The 20,727-nt window shown below is 40.3% G+C and overlaps 1 protein-coding gene across 1 annotated transcript; it reads right to left on the bottom strand.

Moving 5' to 3' along the window:
* Positions 1 to 3,009: 3,009 nt before the first annotated feature.
* gpr176 (G protein-coupled receptor 176) lies at positions 3,010 to 20,246 on the bottom strand. Its single transcript, XM_085382091.1, has 3 exons — positions 19,234 to 20,246; positions 9,257 to 9,509; positions 3,010 to 5,206 (listed from the first exon to the last, which is right to left on the bottom strand). The coding sequence occupies exons 1-3, from the start codon at positions 19,463 to 19,465 to the stop codon at positions 3,967 to 3,969; spliced, it is 1,725 nt and encodes a 574-aa protein (XP_085238217.1). The 5' UTR covers positions 19,466 to 20,246; the 3' UTR covers positions 3,010 to 3,966.
* Between the last annotated feature and the right edge of the window lie 481 nt (positions 20,247 to 20,727).

Raw genomic sequence — 20,727 nt, 5'->3', positions numbered from 1 at the left:
CAGTTTCAGACTAATAAAAGATGGGGGGACTCTTTAGTTAGCATGCCTAAATTCAGCAGCTTTTCGAATGACAGAATACATTAGAGTTTTTATGTAGGTGGTAATCCACTGAACTGCTTCTAATACATCTAGACATTGACCACCCCGTTAGTCACAATAACAAAATCCTTGACAACATGACTAAAGCTCAGCCACAGCAGCAGTAAACTGAAAATATTGGTATTTTCCTGCAAGTGCAAGGAGTCCTCTGTACATGGTGCCTTATGAGGGGATTTTCCAAAGAATACAAATGGAGCACAAATCTTGTTGCCTGAGGACACCAAAGGGAAAGCCAACATTTCAAAGCACACCTACATCATATTGATAGTGGTACAAAATATCCTCCATGTCTTCTTTTGATTGGATGGAAGCACTTTTTTCATGGCCCATTTGGGCCACATCAACCTACCACAACACCTGCAGCTTCTCTGCATGTGTCACTCATGTATGATTTTTTTTCAGTTTTCAAGTTCCTCTATGACATAAATTATTCCCATAACCTTATCAGTAAATTTTACACCAAGGTATTGCATCTGATTCAAAGACACAGAACACTTTTTTATGGTTTTTCTCAAAAGTGATGTTTGGTTTCCGTTCGTACTTCTTTAGCATTAACCACTGACAGATGATGAATCCAGCTGAGGCCATGAGAAACGAAAAACCTTCTGATGATTTCAGCCAGACAGTTCTATTTTTATGCTTCCTTTAAGTTGCGAGTTGTCTGCAATGGTAGTTAGCTGCGTCTCACACAAGAACGTGACCCAATTTTCTGTCAGAGATTAGGTTATCCTCCTCAGTGTCAATCACTGCCTTTGAAGCACTTTCAGTATCACACTCTCTTATGCCATTTTTATTTCCCAGCAATTACTTGAACAAACTGGGTTTCACTTTGATAGAAGTTTAAATTATTTTATGTTATTTTTTTAAGTAAGCAGAAATTACCTCTCTATGTATCGATACACAGTACTCAAACAGTAAATAGTCACTTTATAAATTTTTGTGCAGCTGTCCAATATCGTGCAAAGGTCTTGAGCCAGATGTTATCATAATTTTCTTAAATGGTCTTGTACAATAGTTCTCCAGGCTGCTTTTCACTTTCAGTCCAGTCCTGGGACCTGCTAATTTTCCAGAAAATTGACCAAGGAATGTTTCTTTTTCTGTGTTTGTTTTATTCTTTTGTCCACTTAACACTGAGTAAATGAGCTATTTTAAGTTTTATTTTTAGGCACTTAGTTACCAGAAACCAGCTGCAAATTAATAAGTTAATTAATTAATTAATTTCAATTAAATAAAAAGATATTTTTTCCTAATTCTTTGGGTGAACTTAACAGTATTTGATTAATAGTTTGGGGAGGTTTTGTACTAACAAGGTGAATCACAAAACGTTATTAGCCAAAAGTGTGGCATCTTTCAACTTGGTGTGTAGCATATCCTTAATAAAAGTAATGAAATTTAATAAGTGGAAAACAAAAGAAGACGTTACAAGTGCCTAAGGTATCTGCAGTGGATTAATAGTATCTGAAAGTGATGCCCAGCAGGCAGCAAAGACCTGACACTGAACATGAGAGATTCATCTGCATTTCAGCTGATCCATCTACTGTTCACTGAAGCCTCAACAGAAGAAATGGTCTCAGTGGAAGGGTGGCTGTCAAGAAGTCAGGAAGGAAGAGATACGGGGAGAAAAAGTTGATATATACCAAATTTCACAAGAACTGCACAGTGACAACAGATCTTATGAAGTGGTGGATTTAAATTTTTCGGTACAAATCATTGTACACAGGAGGTCAAGAGGTACAACACTGAGTGTCTACAGCCATCTGTAATAAATGATGGAGGTGCTGTCATGGTTTAGGGCTGCATTTCAGTCAGTGGTGTTGAAGAATAAAAGGTGGTGCTGTAAAATATTGATTTTCAAGCTTGTTATATTTGTGCAAACTCTGTTTTTGCCTTACATACCATATTTCCATTTATGTTTGCAAATGTTTCAATAAATCACTGCACCCATTTCCCATTTTCTTAGCAAAATATAAAAAAGGGAGGGGCTGACTCAAGACTTACGCAGTGTACTCTACAAGTTACGAAATGCAGTGCACACATGGACTTGCCTCAAGGCACAGGGAAACTAACACTGATTTAACTCTGTAAGAGGTTTTCTGTGGGTTTTGATTTATAATTTAATATTTGACATGAATTTACATAACTCTGTTTTTCTTTTTGTCTTTCTTCTTCAGGGCCATGTTAGCCTAAGAGCTTAAACTAAAAATTCATTACTGGCACTGATCAAAAGCTTCAGAATGGCATCTTAACCAACCTGTGATGGTAAGACCTCCCCAAGGTCAAGAACTACTGTATTCGTTTAGGAAGCAGACTTTAAACCTTAGTGTGACTTCTCTTTTTACAGTTACAATATTTCTGTTGTCAAACCCTTGATCATTGCAAGAGAATCAGGTTAGGGTCTTTGAATAAGCCTTGAATCAATTTGGGTGGGAAATACAAGTCAATATTCTAGGAAACAATCAATAATCTTCTCCTTTTGGCAACACTGAATAACATTTTCTGCTCGGTTTATCCACTATATCTATTACAGCAACTACCACACACAGCCTGACCGCTCAAAAAGTCACTGCTGCATCCAGTGTATTTGAATAAAGCTATTACTCATCTCTCTCTTGCTTTTAAGTAGCACCGGTGGATATTATTTCAAGTCAAGCATGAGTGAACGATTCGCCTGATAACAGCATGGGTAGGATGCAGCATAGATTCAGCTCCTCTGTGGACATAACAAGGAATTGTGGGTAGCCCCGAAGGGAGTTACGGCTTGACAAATATTTGAAGTGTAGCCCAGCTCTGTTTACCTCAGCCAAAGGTGCAGGTCAAAGCTTTTACTGATGAATTCTGCATCACAAAGGAGACAGAGCCAGAAGTGTCAATCAGAGATATTTAAAAGGAAACATGTTTTACAGAGCGTCAGATGATATAAAATGTGCACTTGGTATCTCTGCTCCTACTTATTATACAACATTTTAATTGAGCAACTGACTTTCAGGAAATCTGTGAGAAATCATTAAGATTGATGTAAGGTCGCTAAAAGATCCCCAGTGTGCATGAACCTGCAGATTTCAGTATATGTGATGCACTTCCAGAAACCAAGACTGAACACACAGTTGAACTCGGATTGTTTCACATTGTAAACATGTATTTGCATACTCTACGTCAGTGTTTTAATCTTATGAAAACCATCGACATCGAAAGTGAAAATCACGACAACATCTAAGACATTACTAGAAATGTTCAGAAAGTGGAATTTGACAAAAAACAAAGGCAGCAGACAATACCCAAAACATTTCTGTAAATCAAACATAGAAAAGAAAAGTCCCACAATGGGTTAAGTGAAAAGACCAACACTGAGATGTGTTCATATACACAGTGCAATCAGATTAGAACTATTTTTAAAAACTGTTTTGTTAGCAGGTCCATAATGGTTGCTTGATTATTTGCTGTGGAAATATATTATCCATTATCAGTGCATCCCTCAAGATAATTGGATTTGTACAGTGTTGTTTGACTACTGATGTCACCTCCAATAAAAAGAAAGATTTATGAAGGCATCTATTTTCCTTCATCATGGAGTCATTGTGGAAGTCCTTAATTATAAAACTGGACCTCTCGAAGAGCTGTGAAATTGGATGGAATGGACATATTTGTCAGACTAGAAATATTATATTGATATCAAATTGATTCACAAATGGAAATACAGTGCTTCAGGGAACCTGCTTTTCTGCAGTAAAATGTCGAACCTGAACTTCTACAAGAGCTACAACTGCAAATCAGAAGAAGGAACCAGAAGAAACCATGCAGACATCATTGTCTTCTCCCAAAGGAGTTCTGATTTTTCCAGTGTTGCAGATCAGAGGCCAACAGTACAGTTCATGGATCCACGGTGGGAATTGTGCTGACCTTGTTGTTCCTGCTGATCCTGCGTTCTGGCTTCTGCTTTGGCACTTTGGTCTGGATCAGCTCCTCAGGCGTGTTACCCAGCGGTGGCAGTAGCCTCTTCTTGCTATTCCTGGTCTCAGGTAACCACTGAGGTGGCAGCTCAAAAGGTCCAAAACCAAACTGTGGGGAGTCCTCTGCTTCTGTAGGTGTAGCAGGTGCCACTTGTGATGAAGAGGCATAAGCGCATGTATGGACTGGAGAGGCCCGGGGGGCTATAACTGAAGGAGGGACCTCCTTGGTGATAACCAGCCCTCCTCCTGTGCCCTGCAGAGAGTCCTTTTTATTAATCACTTCACCTCTGAGGCTTCCCATTCTTGACCCACCTTTCTGGTCATCTTTGGGCCCTGAGCCTTCTCCTGATCCTTGAGATGGGAGCTCCACATCATTCTCCCCATCCTCCTCCTCTTCTTCTTCAGACGGTCTGAAGATCTGCTGTTGGCCAATGTTAAACATCTCTAGAAGCTGGCTTCCAGATCGACCAGCAGTCTCCAGTCCTACTGGCTCCCCAATCACGCCATCTGCTCCTAAAGAAGCCAGACCTCCAGTGCTAACCACGTTACGGCGACTGTAACGTCTGTGAATCCTGGCCATCAGGTCCAGACAGCTGTGACGCGCTGAGCGGTTAACAGTCAGAAACAAAAGTGGGTTGGTGAGCAAGGATACCTTAGGAAGCCAGAGGGCTGTGAGATACAGTGAGACAGGCAGCTCTTTAGCATCTGCCAAAATAGTGCGGTAAAATACTAAGGCCCCATAGGGCGCGCTGCAAGCTGAGAAAGCCAGTACCACAGCCAGAAGAGTTACATGAAGTTCGGCTTCCCTCTGGGACACGTATGGGATAGAGATGCTGTTCTGGGGAGTTCGCAGAGCTGCGATGATCACCTTCTTCTTCTGGCTGGCACTTAGTGCTCTGCGGATCAGAAGCATGAGAAGGAAGACCAGAGCCAGGGGGAGGATCACTGTGGTGATGTTGTAGATCAACACATACACCATGTGACTCAGCGAGCGGGCGGGGTCATTTGAGCAGGATGAGGTCACGTACACATCAGTCACATTGGTCACAGCAAACACGGGGAGGCTGACCACAGTTGCATGGACCCAGATATAGATGACCAGATCTCGAGATCTTGCATCTGAGATTTTCCTCTCCAGTGGGTACAACACTGAGTAGTATCTACAGACAGAAAGACAAAGTAATTCAATGCTTAACAACATGTATTTGATATTTGATATTTGATAAACCCACTCAATGTCCATTATGCGTTTCCTACTTCACCTTCTAGAGGCTTATTCAGAGAAGGCTTTCTTGCCTTGCTGAATGGAAGAAGTAATGAGTAATCTGTTTTCGGGCTAAAATAGAAGCAAGAATCCACATATGAGGCTGTGAGGAAGACTTTATTCCACTTTACACAAGTGCCTTACATGTTTGAGGTTCCTCGTGTTAGAACATTTCTTACAAGCAATTTCTTTTGAGTTATTTGGAGCTAGCTTGCTGACAAAGCCAACTAGCGTTAGCTGCTAATTTAGCAGTCTCTCGTCCAAAAAGTTGTGACTTCTGGCTCAACAAAATAAATAAACCACTCACAACTCTAAGCACTTGTTACTAAGCTATACTTGTTACTTAGCTCTCCTATGTAATCTGTAATACAGTAGCTAACTGCCTTCTCAGCCTGATTGTAGAGGAGAGCATCTATTAGCAATAGGTACAGGGCTGATAACAGCTGATAATGGTTATTAAATGGTCTGATAACATTCAAATTGGGCGCTTTCCCCAGTGGAGAATTTTTTACATCCTAAAGCTTGCAGCAAATCAATAGAGGCATAGTTTTGGTGATGTTCACACTGTGAAAAAAAAGCTTTTTCCTAAGCCAGAGTGTCACCTGAGTCCAGGCGTACTGAAAATGCTCACAGAAATCCATCTTATGGTGATTTATGTGAAAATTATTTTAAAATAAACGTTAAAAATACTGACGTATGAGCTTGAAGGGGTTTTAGCAGAAAGGTAGTGCTGGTATAAAATTATTGAATCCATTATACAAGCTCCAAATAGACAAAAAGGTGAGAGGTGCAGTTTTCTGGGAGTTTTTTTATGTAGTTACTAAATTTATCCTGCAGCCTCTTCACATATTTATTGTATTACATAGGCTTATTATTTGTCACAGCCATTTTGAGGTATTTTTATAAACAGGAAAAACAGGAAATTCCACAGGAAATGGACAAAGCTCAGTTATCTAAAAATAAAGCCAATTGTGCCATTTTTAGTGGCCACTTTGGATACATTCAATCATGAACATTTAGCCCTTTTTAGATCAAAGAATTTTAATTTATCCATGGTATATTAACTTCTGCAGAGGTTAAAATTATATGGGTGATCTCTTGATAACTGCAGTGCAGATAATAGCATGCAGATTGCCTCACATCCTTTTGTTTTCCCTTACTCATAAGGAGAATAAACGAAATGAAAAAGTCATTACTACGATGTCCCTTGACTATCTTGTCTGTGCTGCAGTATGATTGTGTGTGTTCGTGTGTATGTACACTGCAGTCCCAACCTGTGTACAGAATATCTACAGCCTCGATTACCCTCCTGGAGAATAAATAATTCATTGGTTTGATATCATTCTGACTGTACCAGTTGCTATGGAGGCAACATAATCTCTATAGCAGTGAAACGAGGGCTGGGAAGAGGTTGCAACAATACAAAGTCTCCCTGCAATCACTATAAAGTTGGTAGAGGATATTCACGTACTACTGCAGTCATCCATATTATCCCTGGTATATTTTAATATTATATATTAATAAAAATGTGGCTTCTGTGCACTTTTATGCTCCATTTTGAACATGTCTATTCATGATATTTGCTATTTTTTCTGCATTACATACAGAAGCTGTGTTATCTTAAGCTGCAACATGCAAAGAGATAAAAACATGATTCGATAAATATCATATAATAATAAGTCATGTATACCATTCTGAAAAAGGAACTCTTTTAGGTTTTCTCAATACTTGTATAAGTATATTTTTTATATTTCGTATAAGTCTGTGCATCTGTACTTGGGCTGCCCACTGTTTTCTATGCCAATTTTCTATTTTCTTACTGGACTTTTTTTTAAGCAAAAACAACACTGGTGTGGAGAAAATGCAAACATTAGAGCCACTGAATAACTACAGTCATTTTTACACATGAGTTCTGTACAATGTTGAGAGACTCAGCTGGGAACAATCTGTGAGAAAGGTCAACTATGGACAAAGTGGACAACAGGAAATAGTCACAGTTTTAGGAAATATTATACACATAACCAGCACCCACTTGCAATAATTAATGAAAGCAAAAGGTTAATTAAAGGGTATAGCATAAGAAAATGAAATTAAACTAGTTAAACAATATGCTTCAAACACTTCAGCTGAGATAAAGTGGGGAAATAATTAAAATTATCACCTGTTGATTTTATAGGTTTGCTCATTTACAAAAATGCAGAAAAGTAAATTACATAAAGGTTCAAAATTGATTTGCATATCAGTGAGTGAAATAAGTACTTCATCCCCTACGAGCAAGTCAGAGTCTGTGTGCTAATGTGGCAGACAGATTGTGTTCAATTATTCAAACAATGACAAATACTCCTGATCTCAATTTATGTGTACAAACCACACCTGTCCAGAGAATCAATTTCTTCTACTCCAACCTCTCTACCACCACGGGAAACACTAACGAGCTGTCAAAGGACATCAGGGACACAATTGCAGTCCTGCACAAGACTGGAATGGGCAAGAAGCTTTATGAGAAGGTGAGAACTGTTGGTATGATTATTTGGAACTAGAAGAAATATAATGACCATCAATCATCCCCTATCTGGAGCCAAATCATGCCTCATGGGGTGAGCTACACAGGACGAGCATGTTAATGATCTCAAGGCATTTTGGACCAAGAACATCATTGGTAACACACTACGCTGTAATGTAAAGGATTCAGAGAAGGCTTGGAAGAAAGTCCTGGGGTCAGGTGAAACCAAAATCGAGCTCTTTGGCATCAGCTCGAGCCGCCGTGTTGGGATGCGGAGAAATGCTGAGGATGCCCCAAACCACCCTATCATCCCCACAGTGAAGAACGGAGGTGCTAAGGGTACAAGATGACTTCACTGCATCAAGGACACTGCCAATGGACAGGGCTATGTACAGTCATTTTGAATGAGAATTTTCTTCCCTCAGCCAGAACACTGAAGATGAGCTGTGAATGGGTCTTCTAGCGTGATAATTACAAACATTAACCCCAGGTTAACAAAGGAGTGGCTAAAGAAGAAGCACATTAAGGTCATAGAGAGTCCTAACCAGTTTCCAGACTTCAGTCCTGTAGAAAAATCTGTGGAGAGCGCTGAAGCTTTGAGTTGTCAAGCGACAGCCAAGAAACCTAAAGGAGTTGGAGAGTTTCTGTAAAAAGGAGTGGGCCAAAATCCCCTCTGAGATGAGGGTCAACCTGGTGACCAACTACCAGAAGTGTCTTACCACTGTGCTTGGAAAAAAGTGTTTCTCCACCAAGTACTAAGGCGCGTTTTGCTAGAGGATGAAATACTTATTTCACTCAGTGACATGAAAATCAATTTGTAATCTTTGTGTAATGTTTTTTTCTGGATTTTTGATTGGTAGTTTTTCTTTTCTCCATTAAAAAGAAACTACCATAAAATGAGACTATTCATTTAGTTGTAAGTGAGCAAACTTACAAATTCAGCAAATTCAAAGTGGTACTGGGAGGCCTGGGACACACGCTCCACCAATCACAACCCTGCACCTCCTTTTAACAGGGTGTTAAAAGAAGGTGTAGAGATGTTTTTCTGCTTTAAAAAAATCTTTCAGAGTTGGATTTCCAGGTGTTTAAAGAAAGAGAATTAGCCGAGTTGACTATGCTAAGCAACATATTGACAAACTGATCAGAGAGCTGATATAAAGGACCCACTTTTTTTGCCCCAAGCGGTCCATCCAGATACAGAGAGGTGAGTAGGAGGTGCATGTTAGTGTCTTTCAAAAGCATCATTTAAACACAGTGATTCTGGCTACAAACCTGAAGTGAGAAAAAATAAACACATCACTCATTTTACTGAAAGGATAGAGTGCTCTTTGGGTTTTGTAATTTCACGCACAATCCACACTTGATGACTGAAAACAAATGATGCTCCCCCTATCTACTTTAATTCTGTGTATACACTGAAAAGTATCATGTTTTTGCATTTACCTGTCCAATGCGATGGCGCTGAAGCTGAGAACGGTGACAGAGCAGAAGAGTTTGTGGAGGAACTTGAGAGCTTTGCAGAGCACCAGCGTGTGAAGCCACAAGCAGCACCGAGGATTGGCTCCGAGTGCCACATCAAAGGGGATGCACACCAGGCCGGCACAGATACCAGACCATGCCAGGTTCTTGATGAATCGATTGGTCACTGTTTTAAAGACGTTTGTGCAGCAGGTGCACCACAACACAGTGGCATTACCTGTCGAGAGAAAGAAAGATGTTTAAAGATTTAGAATAAAATGAGATTAAGTTTGCCTACTAACCTGCACCCCTCAGTAGAAGCTACAATTATCGACTCCTATAAGTCTGCATCTCTGCCAACCAGTCAAGTTTTGTTTATACGCACTCATTGTAATAAATGTAATGAAGATTTTATTCATTTAAAGGTTAGCTCCAAGGTTTGGTGTCACCAATCCTGCATCCAACCAAATGTGAAATATGGTCACAACTTGGTTTTCTGATCTTGAGTTAAAGTGTAGAATTATGGTCATATTATCAGTTCACATACAAAAACTTGAATTCTACAGTCTGTGTTGTCATAAGTCTAACTCAGTTTAAATAAAGGTTGGAAACCTGAACGCTGGTACAAGCAGCCCTTTCCTTTTGTTGTGCTGGTATGAGTTTTTACCAGGCACACCATAGATCTCAAAGAAAAGACCTGGTTAGCTTGAAGACTAAATTGCCCATTGACAGGAAGGAAGGCTTACTTATCTTACTGATCTGCTATAGCACAGATTAATGATTTCTCAGCTGCTTATTCCTGACGTCCATCCAAGACAAACACTGCGACTGAACAATGTAAGGAATGCAAGTACTTCTCGGACTGAGATTTAAGCCAACTGACAGATGTACGAAAGGAAAGAAAATGTGTCACTTTCAATCTGCCCGTTTTACACTTGCCATCAATGAACTCATCTGTGAACTGGAAGTCTTTACACATTAGATTGGAAGCTGCCTCACAGCAGGACGAGGAATCCGCTACCAAGAATACTGCTTCAAATCAAAATCAAACTCTTTATGAATTTGTCCAAAAAAAAAAATGGGGGGGAAAGTTCAATTTGAATGTTATTATTTGCATCTGGACACCCCTTTTTACCCCCATTTTACTGCAAAAAGGCTTCCCCTGTGACAGTTCAAGGAGTTTCAGCCCCCAGACTTGCTCTTTCTTTTCTTTTCTTTTCTTTTTATTTTTGGGGGATTTCTTGAAAAAATTATGAAAATTGTTTAAAGGTAAGCGCCTTCTTGTAAAGACTTGATGGCAGAGCACAGGACAAAATTAGTGATGCAGGTGCCGCTAAAGCATAAAATAAAAAATAGCCAAATGAAATAAATCTATATCAGCAATAACAAATTCGTGCTGTATGTCACTTGTAGCAGGTTCAAAGAGGGATAAAAAGAAAAAAACAAAAAAAAAAAACAGTTGGTCCACCCTCATAAGACATCCTCCCAATCATTTACATCTAATAGCCTGCAAGCTGGAACTTACTAAAAAGAAACTGCAACTGCAACCAAATCAAAAAGGACAACAGGAGACATTTTTATGTTTCTATTTCTCTCTGCATAATTTGGAGTGACAAAGTGGTAACGATTGGTAATTAAGTTTCAAAAGGTGAACTTTTTCCTTCTTGCACTGCATTAACTCATGTCAGGTCACACGGGACCCTGTGTGATTTCAGCTCCTTCAAAAGTAATTACCCACAGAGTGTTAGCTGCACTCTGGCTGAGAGCAAGATGTTCTGCAGTGAAGGAAACTGTTTCACGTTTTTCCTGAGACCTGTGCTTTAAAATAAAAGGTCTCAGTTTGTCAGAAGAAAAACGCATTCATCGTCAGGTGGATGGGGGAATAGAAAAGTAACCATAGTTTATAAAACTAAATGAAAGAGAGAAAAAAGACCTTTTCTATGAAAGCAAGGTCGTATATAACAACCACTTATCCCTGATTTCTGTTGTTATGTACCTCAGGAGGTTTCAAATGGAGGCGGAAGAAGCTGTTTTCAACAGGACATGGTGTGCTTTAACTATGCAGAACTCGATTAACATGCTGTGATACAGAATAGCACATAGGCGTGGTATTTCGGGGAAACCCTGGTAAAAGTACATTCTGCTAGGCTGACTAATGTGGAATAATTAAATCAGCACAAATATTAATTATTTCAAATGCAAACTCATGACGGGGGACATGGACCCGTACAAAGCCGCGTCATATAACGTGCGGAGGGCGGTGAAAGAGGCGAAGCAGCGCTACGGGAGGAAACTAGAGTCACAACTCCAACAGAGTGACTCTAGGAGCCTGTGGCGGGGACTAAGGACAATAACGGACTATAAAGCACCAACAACCGGTATGACGAACGCGGCCGTGACTCTGGCAGACGAGCTGAACACTTTCTATGCTCGCTTCGAGGCTGCAGCTAAGGTCTCCAACAATGCTAGTGTTAGCGGCGCTAACGGCTGCAGACAGGAAGATACTGCCAGCACCGGAAACGTGCTCGTCATCTCCGAGCATGAAGTAAGGAGAGCCTTCAAGAGAGTAAACACCATAGTGATGGGATTTCCGGCTCTTTTTAGAGATCCGGCTCTTTCGGTTCGGCTCACTAAAAAGAGCCGGCTCTTTCGGCTCCGAACCGGCTCTTCAGGTTGTTTTGTTGCTTTAATTAATTTATTATTAACAATAATATAAAATTATGCACAAAAGGAATTACTAACGTAAAAACAAGTGGTTTTATTTATATATGTTTATATATAAATATATGCGGTGGCCCCTAGAGACAAAACACGTACAAACTCCAAAACACATTTCTAGCATGAACTGAACTTCCAAAGCAGAGCTACTAGATCACTTAAATTACACAATTGAAAGCATGTGTGTATTGTTTGTATATTTATACACAGGCACTCATATATATATTCAAATAATTTAAAAAAAAGTTCATTTACCTGTTATTACCACACACCAAATCCGGTCGTTGGTACTTGCTGGCTTGTGTAGCCACAAGATAACAAAGGCTCAACACTGCGCCCAGCATCCTGGAGCACTTCTGTTGTCTTTTGTACGTGTTTTGAGTTTTTATGTGCTTCTGAGTTTTTATATGCTTCTGAGTTTTTACGTGCTTCGGAGTTTGTACGTGTTTTTACGTGTTTTTGGAGTTTTTACGTGTTTTGGAGTTTGTACGTGTTTTTACGTGTTTTGGAGTTTGTACATGCTTCAGAGTTCGTACGTGATTTGAAGTTTGTATGTGCTTTGTCTCTAGGGGCCACCGTAAATATACTTTTATTTATTCACTCCACATAAAATGTAATAAATAAATCATATAATACAAAAATCAACTATTCACATTTCAACTTTTAACTATTTAAATTTTCAGCTTTTTCCTTTCACAAATTTAAAGTGAAAAGAACACAAAACACTGCAAACCACAACACAATTAAATATAAATTATAATATGAAAACTAAAAGAACATGCATATTCTCTGTCATATGGACCTGCATGAATAAACTTTCTCAATCCTTTATCATCTGCAACCGAAAATAGTTGTGGATGATTACTATACCTTTCTAATGTTGTTGTCCCTGCCTCTCTTTCTCTCTCTCTGGCTCTGTTCCTGTGCTACTGAGTGTAACTACCGCCCCTCCCCCCTCTGCCCAGCGTAAAGCACAAGGCTCGTGTGCAGAGTGAAGCGGAAAAAAAGTGCGAGAGAGAGGCTGAGAGAAAGAAAAAAAAAAAAAACCCACTCGCGATAAGGAGCCGGCTCGCGTCGTTCACTTCAAAGAGTCGGCTCTAAGAGCCATTTCGTTCGCGAACGACCCATCACTAAAACACCAGGAAAGCAGCAGGACCAGACGGCATCCCAGGTCGTATCCTAAGAGACTGCGCATACCAGCTAGCTCCTGTGTTCACTGAGATATTCAACATCTCTTTATCTCAGTCGGTGATCCCCACATGCTTCAAAGAGTCCATCATTGTTCCTGTCCCGAAGAAACCCCACCCTGCTTCTCTCAATGACTATCGCCCTGTAGCCCTCACCTCAGTAGTGATGAAGTGCTTTGAACGCCTGGTCAGAGACTTCATCATTTCTTCACTACCAGACACACTGGACCCACTACAGTTCGTTTACCGTCCAAATCGTTCCACAGACGATGCCATCTGTCATCTCCTCCACACATCACTCACTCACTTGGACACTAGAAGGGGGAATTATGTTAAAATGCTCTTCATAGACTACAGCTCTGCATTTAATACCATAATTCCCTCCACACTCACCACCAAGCTGGAGCATCTGGGACTCAGCTCATCTATGTGTCAGTGGATCTCCAACTTCCTAACTGGCAGACCACAGGCAGTAAGGATGGGCGGACATGTCTCAGCCTCCACCACTCTCAGCACTGGAGCCCCCCAGGGGTGTGTTCTGAGCCCCCTGCTGTACTCTTTGTACACATATGACTGTGTGGCCACTACCAGCTCCACCACCATCATCAAGTTTGCTGACGACACCGTCGTGGTGGGCCTGATCTCTGATAACAACGAGACGGCCTACGTGAAGGAGATTAGGAATCTGGAGAACTGGTGCCAGAGGAACAACCTCCTTCTAAACGTCAGTAAGACAAAGGAGCTGATAGTGGACTTCAGCACTAAGCAGGAGAGGAACTACCAGACCCCCGTCATCAACGAGTGCCCAGTGGAGAGAGTGGACAGCTTCAAATACCTCGGAGTTCACATCACGCAGGACCTGTCATGGTCCTGTCACATCAACACCGTGGTGAAAAAGGCCCGACAGCGTCTCTACCACCTCAGACGCTTGAGAGACTTCCAACTGCCCTCCAAGGTGCTCAGGAACTTTTACTCGTGCACCATAGAGAGCATCCTGGCGGGAAACATCTTAACCTGGTTCGGGAACAGCACCATGCAGGACAGACGAGCTCTACAGAGGGTTGTGCGGTCAGCTGAGCGCACCATCCGCTCCGAGCTCCCTGACCTGCACTTAATCTACAGCAGGCGGTGCTGGACCAAGGCCAGGAAGATCGTGAAGGACCTCAGCCATCCCAACAACAGACTGTTCTCTCTGCTGAGGTCAGGAAAGCGATTCCGCTCCCTGAAGACCAACACAGAGAGACTGAGGAGGAGCTTCTTCCCGCAGGCGATACGGTCTCTCAATCACACCACCACACAGTACTGACCCACACATATAGTTCTTACACACACACTGGACTTTCTGGACTTTGGTTTTGCACAACACTGGTCACTATATTCTTCATTTCCAGTTAATACTTGTACAGCTGCTGTTATTGTGTATATATTTATTTATATTTAGATTTCTTCATACATTCTTATATAGTTCTATATTGTGTATTGTGTATTTTGTTGTACAGTTATTTTATTTTCAACTTTAATTTATATATTTATCTTTATCTTATTCTTCCCAGTTAAATTTACCCTTCATTCTAATTTGTGTTGTACAGTTATTTCATTTTTAACCTTAATTTATATTTTATTCCTTCCTAGTTAAATTTACCCTTTTTAATTTTTCATATTTATTTCCTATCTTATTCATAGCCTTTCCTTTTTTGTTTTCTTTAGGTCACGAGCAGTTGTCCAAGCATTTCACTACATATCGTACTGTGTATGACTGTGTATGTGACAAATAAAATTTGAATTTGAATTTGAAACTACATAAAAAGAATGTTTATTACAAATGTCTGTTCATACGGTATGTTGACATTTTATCTTGCTACCTTTGGTCTCTAATGTGAGGCAATTAATACCCAGTCTTTCAAAAAAAAAAAAAAAGAAAGGAAGAAAGTGTGATACTACATTTATAAGGCGATAAAACTATTACTTAAGATATTTTTGTCCAGATCATTTCCAGAGTCATGCTACCATGTGATGTTCAAAGCAGATTTCAATAATCAAAATACAAGAGTTGATTTTTATCTTATAGATTTCAGACAGAAAATAAAAACCAAATTTAATCTCTGTTAAATACTCATAGAAACTGGTAGCTGCCAAAGATTAAAAAAAAACCTGCTGTGACAAAAAACAAAAATCGTTTTATTTTTTGTTTTTTCAGGACTTGTATTGTCTGGAAAAACAACATCACCTTGTACTTTTGAGCCCAGAATGCTCGCTGGGCATTTGAGGAACACCTTGGTAACCATAGTCAGAGCAGCCAATAGCGAGAGAGCGCAAACAGTACGGATGATTATTTTGCCCGCTTAACAAATGGCACCCTAACTAGTGGTAGCAGCAACGTGGTCTGCTTCAATTTGAGCTGGATCATTTTCCTATTGATGTCTAACATGTGCTGTTCGACATACTAAGTATACTTAACAGTTTTTTACTTACATCCTGGTGATTTATAATTAACCTAGTTTTAGTGACAGGCTCATTTAGGTGCAGTAACCGCAGAGCTAGTCAGCCACATAATTCCCCACAGACCTTAATACAACTGTTGGCAAAGTCAGCCAGTGCCATGCACACTGTGACACATTAATGAGATTTGCAGTAAAACTCAAATCTTTGCCTTATCAGTGAAACTGCATAATTATGGCAGCAAATGTTATACATTAAAAAAAATCTAAATTTTGAGGAATGTATTCTCCCTTTCTAGGAGAGTTAGATGAGAAAACTGGAATGGCTCGCACATCTGTGCATTGAGGGGGGGGGGGGGGGGCATTTCCTGCTGATGCCTCTCTCTTTACTTCAGTTTAGTTTATATTTTAGGAAGAGTTACAGCTTTCTAATGGGGCCTATCTACGTCTGTTTCTGCAATGAAATGACTGCATCAAACTAGTTTCCTCTTTATTTATGGTGTAAACAAACAAGATTTCCTAACTGGTCAACTTTGGAGGTATTAGGCATGTTTGGCATGTTTTAGCACTTTCCCCTCCTACCAGGGTTTAAGCGGTTATCCTTAAAGGTATGAGACAGAAATGCCCTCCTGATCCAAATCTGAAAACAGAACAAGTGTTACAGAAACATTTCTGAAACGTGACAAAATCAGAATGAGACTACAGTCACATTTGAGAAGATTGTGTCTCTACACAACTTAAAGATGATAATGTAGAGCGTTACAAATGCAGTGGTTAAGTGGTGTAAAAATAACTCCCCAACTTCTAACGCCTTTCAGCACACCCACCAACAAGTGCCCATGATTCTCTGGCAAGCTACACACTTCCTATCTGGACACACGTGTATCCAGGTGGGAACATTGAGGAATTAAATGGGATATTTAACACCTGCCAAAGTACTCAGCAAAGTACTTTTGCTGAAACCACTATATGGCTATATGTCAGTCAACTCCCAAAACAGCATTTTACAGCACACTGTGGCTTTTCAGACCCGTTAATCAGCAAACCAGCTTGATGTTAAGCCAAGGATCCCTACATTTCAAAACATAAAGCAAAAGATGAAGGGGAGGGAACCTTAAAAGAAGCAGAGGAATTTCTATCGTTAATTACTTGTGCTGGAAAACAAACCTTCAAATTTAGATAGCAGGGTTTTTTTCCCACTAGAGAGACTGTTCGTTGGCCTAATTTGTGATAGAAAAACCCTTCTTACATATCCATTTCCATGGGTTCAAATGCTCCACATTGTTGCACACATCTACAATGTGTGTTAAAAAAAAATCTTTTAAATTTAAAAAAAAAATGTCATTCTTCTCGAGTTTGAGTATTTCAGACCAGAAGGTGGATGATTCAGCGAGTTAATACCGATACAAAGTGCACAAACTAAGTGAAAACAATCTGCATCACTGAGAATTTAATGTGCTCTGGATGTTACCACATTGAGGCTTTTCAACAAATTTGCAGTTTGTGCAACATTTAATTTCCTTCACCTTCGCACATCTCTGTGTGCCATAAGAGAAGAAGTCATAAGCAGATACAGAAGGCAGTTACTTTTATCTTTTCCATGTCAAATGCCTCAGGTAATAAACATGAATCCTTCAACGATTTGTATTGATGTGCACAAGTTGTTAATGACACAGATGCCTCCAAAACAGACATCTCCCCATAAAAATTGCATGTTTTTTTTTCCCTTTCAGCCAGTGATGCAGGTTTTCTTTTGGGCACTAAAACCCCCATAGAGACAACAAAGTGCCTACATAATGGAACCAGCATATCCTGCTCATCTATGATAATAAGTGATGTCTGAATATAAATATGATGCAGCTAGGCTTTTATCATACAATCAAAGCCTTTTTTGAAATCATTAAAAGTAGCTTGAGAATTGACCACAGACACTTTTTTAGGGGACTCAACTTCAAAAGACAGCCCCGTGGAACCATCATCATTTTAACACTCATCATTTTATGCTGCAGGTAATATAATGCATGTATTTAAAGGTGCCCACTGATGAAGTGTTCAGTTTCTGACTGGTCCTGAAATTGATTCAGATATCTGATGCTAATTATCTTTATTTTTTCCAGTAATAATTATTACTGTGATTATTGTGATTATTTCATTAGCAAAGGGGAACCCATTACTGTTATGGCACACACAGTCTGTTTGTATTTTATCACTCATTGTCTTATAGCTGTCATTAATATGTCTCCAAGAATCTTAGTGACCACACAAAGGTGCCCTGTTGTATTGACGTTAGAGAATTTATGCTATTCACCTTCCTGGAAGTGGGTTTGGTTCATTGGTGTATGTATTCCCTGCGACACGTAGACCATGCAGAGAGAAACAAAAAGGCATTTTGAGCCATGCTGGCAGAGGGCAATTTTTACAGCTAGTCAGGGCACGCTTCTCTGACTCTGCGCATTGCACTGAGCAGCAGGAGGTGGCACTGGATCAAAGCAAGTCATTTGGACGTGTTTTTTTTTGTCCGTTTTGTATCAGTTGCACAATATTTCATCATGGTGAGCTGTGCTCCTGCTTCTCACTGAGCCCATATGTTTCCATACAACACTAAGGCTGTGTGTGTTTCTGTAGCAGGGCAGAGAGGGCAACACAAAAACATTTGTGACAAATAACACATTTATTTGTAGCAATCATTAGAAGCGGGTTAATTATGCTTCTGGCGATCTATATGATGGAGACGGGATGTCAAAGCCAGGAGTGTGCAAGAGCAGTAGATCATTCTACACAGCTCCTTCCACACTTATACCACCATCATCATCACTGATGTCTAGTCAACACATATTCAACTCTAAGGAAGTTTAAAACATGTAAGTTACTGCTACTATTTATCAGTTTTCTGGTGGAAAAAAACAATAAAAATCTTCTTTGCTGACTTAAATATACAGCAAATTTTGCCAAAGTATTTCTGCTTATTTTAAATGGAATGCATCCACGTCAAACCAGAAAATCAGGAGTTATGTGTGTGACTGGTTTAGTGTTATTTGAATGGTTTTAGCACCTTGATCAAACTTATACATGACTGCAGGGGGCTGAGAGGTAAGCAGAGTAAGCAGGTGACATGGGCTGTGGGTTGTTTACATTTGGCAGCTGCTGGTGGTTTTAACGGGATATTAGATTAAAAATAATAATAATGTACCCTTGTAGCAGTTTTGTTTGTTTCTAATAAACTGGCCTACGCACTCATTTCTGTCATGCTTTTCTTATCCTTTACTTTTTAGTCGTCGTTTGACTTTTCTTTTAGTCGAAGATACTAGTTTACTATACTGACCAGAAGATGATTGATTGGCTGACTGATAAACGCTGGAAAAAGTCTCAGATATTTCAAATACATTCTACTGGGACACAGGTTGTCCGCACAGGAAGATCCCCTACACAAATCTTAGAGTCTCACTGTTTTCAATTGTATTTGAAAAGCAGTGCCCTGTAGTTCAAAAACTGTGCAGCTGTTTAATCTAAATTTAGCAGAAATGAATAAGTAAATACATAAACGAGGCTGGGTTTTTAATATGTTTATGATTCCCTACTGAGTTTGCATTGAATGTGTGGGAGTACTGAGCGGACTTACCGATCAGCGAACCTAGGAGGATGAAAACCTGAACGGTGGTGGTGAAGTCCCGGTAGGCTTGCTCTCGCACGAGTCGCTGCCGCTCGTCCAGCCCGGTGCCCTCGGCAGGCGGGCTGCTGTCCCACCGGGTCGATGGGCTCGAGGCGTTCAGTAGATCCAGCCAGAGGTGGGCTGCTGTGAAATTGACTGCACCGTCCCCCACCATCGCTGCCCGGCTCCCTGCACTATCCATGTCGATTCACGCCGAGATCCTAAATATGCCTTTCTGTTGTTGATGTTTGTTTGTTTGTTTGTTTTTCAAGAAAGCTCACAAAGAGTCAACAGCCAAGAGTAAAGGGGCATTTCTGACCTGCTTTTTTTTTTATAGTAAAAAGGGGGATAATCGACATATCACATCTTATGTTGCACGGGAGATCTCCATGAAGATTTAACGCGGACACAGGCAGGAAATGCGTTCCTCTGCCAGCAATGAGATGGTCTTTTGTCAGTAATTATGTCTGATAAATTGGGGAGGAAAATACATGTTAAAATAATCCCAGTCTGTATCAAAGCACGGGGAGATGGAAAGCCTACGCTGTATGCCCCATATTTCCCCAGTAATGCGGATGCACGGCAGAAATCGGTCACTGAAATCCGTGCGCAGTGTGGCTGGATGGATGCTGGACTATCTGACGCCCAGTGCACCTAAAACCACACCGGTTTGCGAAGTGTCCATTCCGGGAACGACGCCTGCAGCACCGAGAACACAGCACCATCACCCCTCGCCGTCCAGAAAAAAATAAATAAATAAAAATATGTGTGGCTGACAGACTGTTACTCCTGCTGCCGCTGCCAATCGCACTGTCAGAGGCCGTTTATTGGTAGACTGGATGGTGCGGGGAGCCTGCAACTGAATATTTAACAACGTGAGGTGCAAGACTGAAGAGGAGAGCCCTCCTCTTCATGTAGCACCGAGAAACTCCACTTAATCTTATGAATGACAAGCAGCATGGAGGAAGAGGAGCCTGGCTGATACCGAGAAATAAAGGTAACGGATGGCTACATTCCTAATAGGCTGTTAAATCACAAAAAAAAAAATACTTTAAGGAAATACTTCATTACATTACTTCACCTTAAAAGTCGTGTTTCTAAGCACTTTATAAACCTTTATATTGGTCAAAAGGCGGGATTAAGGATTAAAATTCAAAAACAAGGGTAGGTTTAACTTCACTCTCTTTTCACACTGACCCTGTTGTCTTGGTCAGTCTGTACTCTCATGGGAGCTTGCGACATTCCTCTCATGGTTGCTGAAAATACCAAAAATAACCCCGTACCAGAGGACATTTCATGGATCACTTAGCATTTTAATTAATAATGGACTTTCTTTTGGAAAATACCATGAAAAAAATGTTTAAATGTAGAATTAGTGCCATTTAAATACACTCCATGTTTTCCTGTTTGTTAAATAAGATGACATCCTATTACACAGAAAATCCACATTTTCATGTGATCAAA

The sequence above is a fragment of the Rhamphochromis longiceps genome, linkage group LG15 (assembly GCF_057381845.1).
Source record: "Rhamphochromis longiceps isolate RC_006_pf linkage group LG15, R_longiceps_female_GT1.1, whole genome shotgun sequence".
NCBI classification, from domain to species: Eukaryota; Metazoa; Chordata; class Actinopteri; order Cichliformes; family Cichlidae; genus Rhamphochromis; species Rhamphochromis longiceps.
The sequence above is the reverse complement of the archived record's forward strand: the minus strand, read 5'-3'. Positions and strand labels throughout refer to the sequence as shown.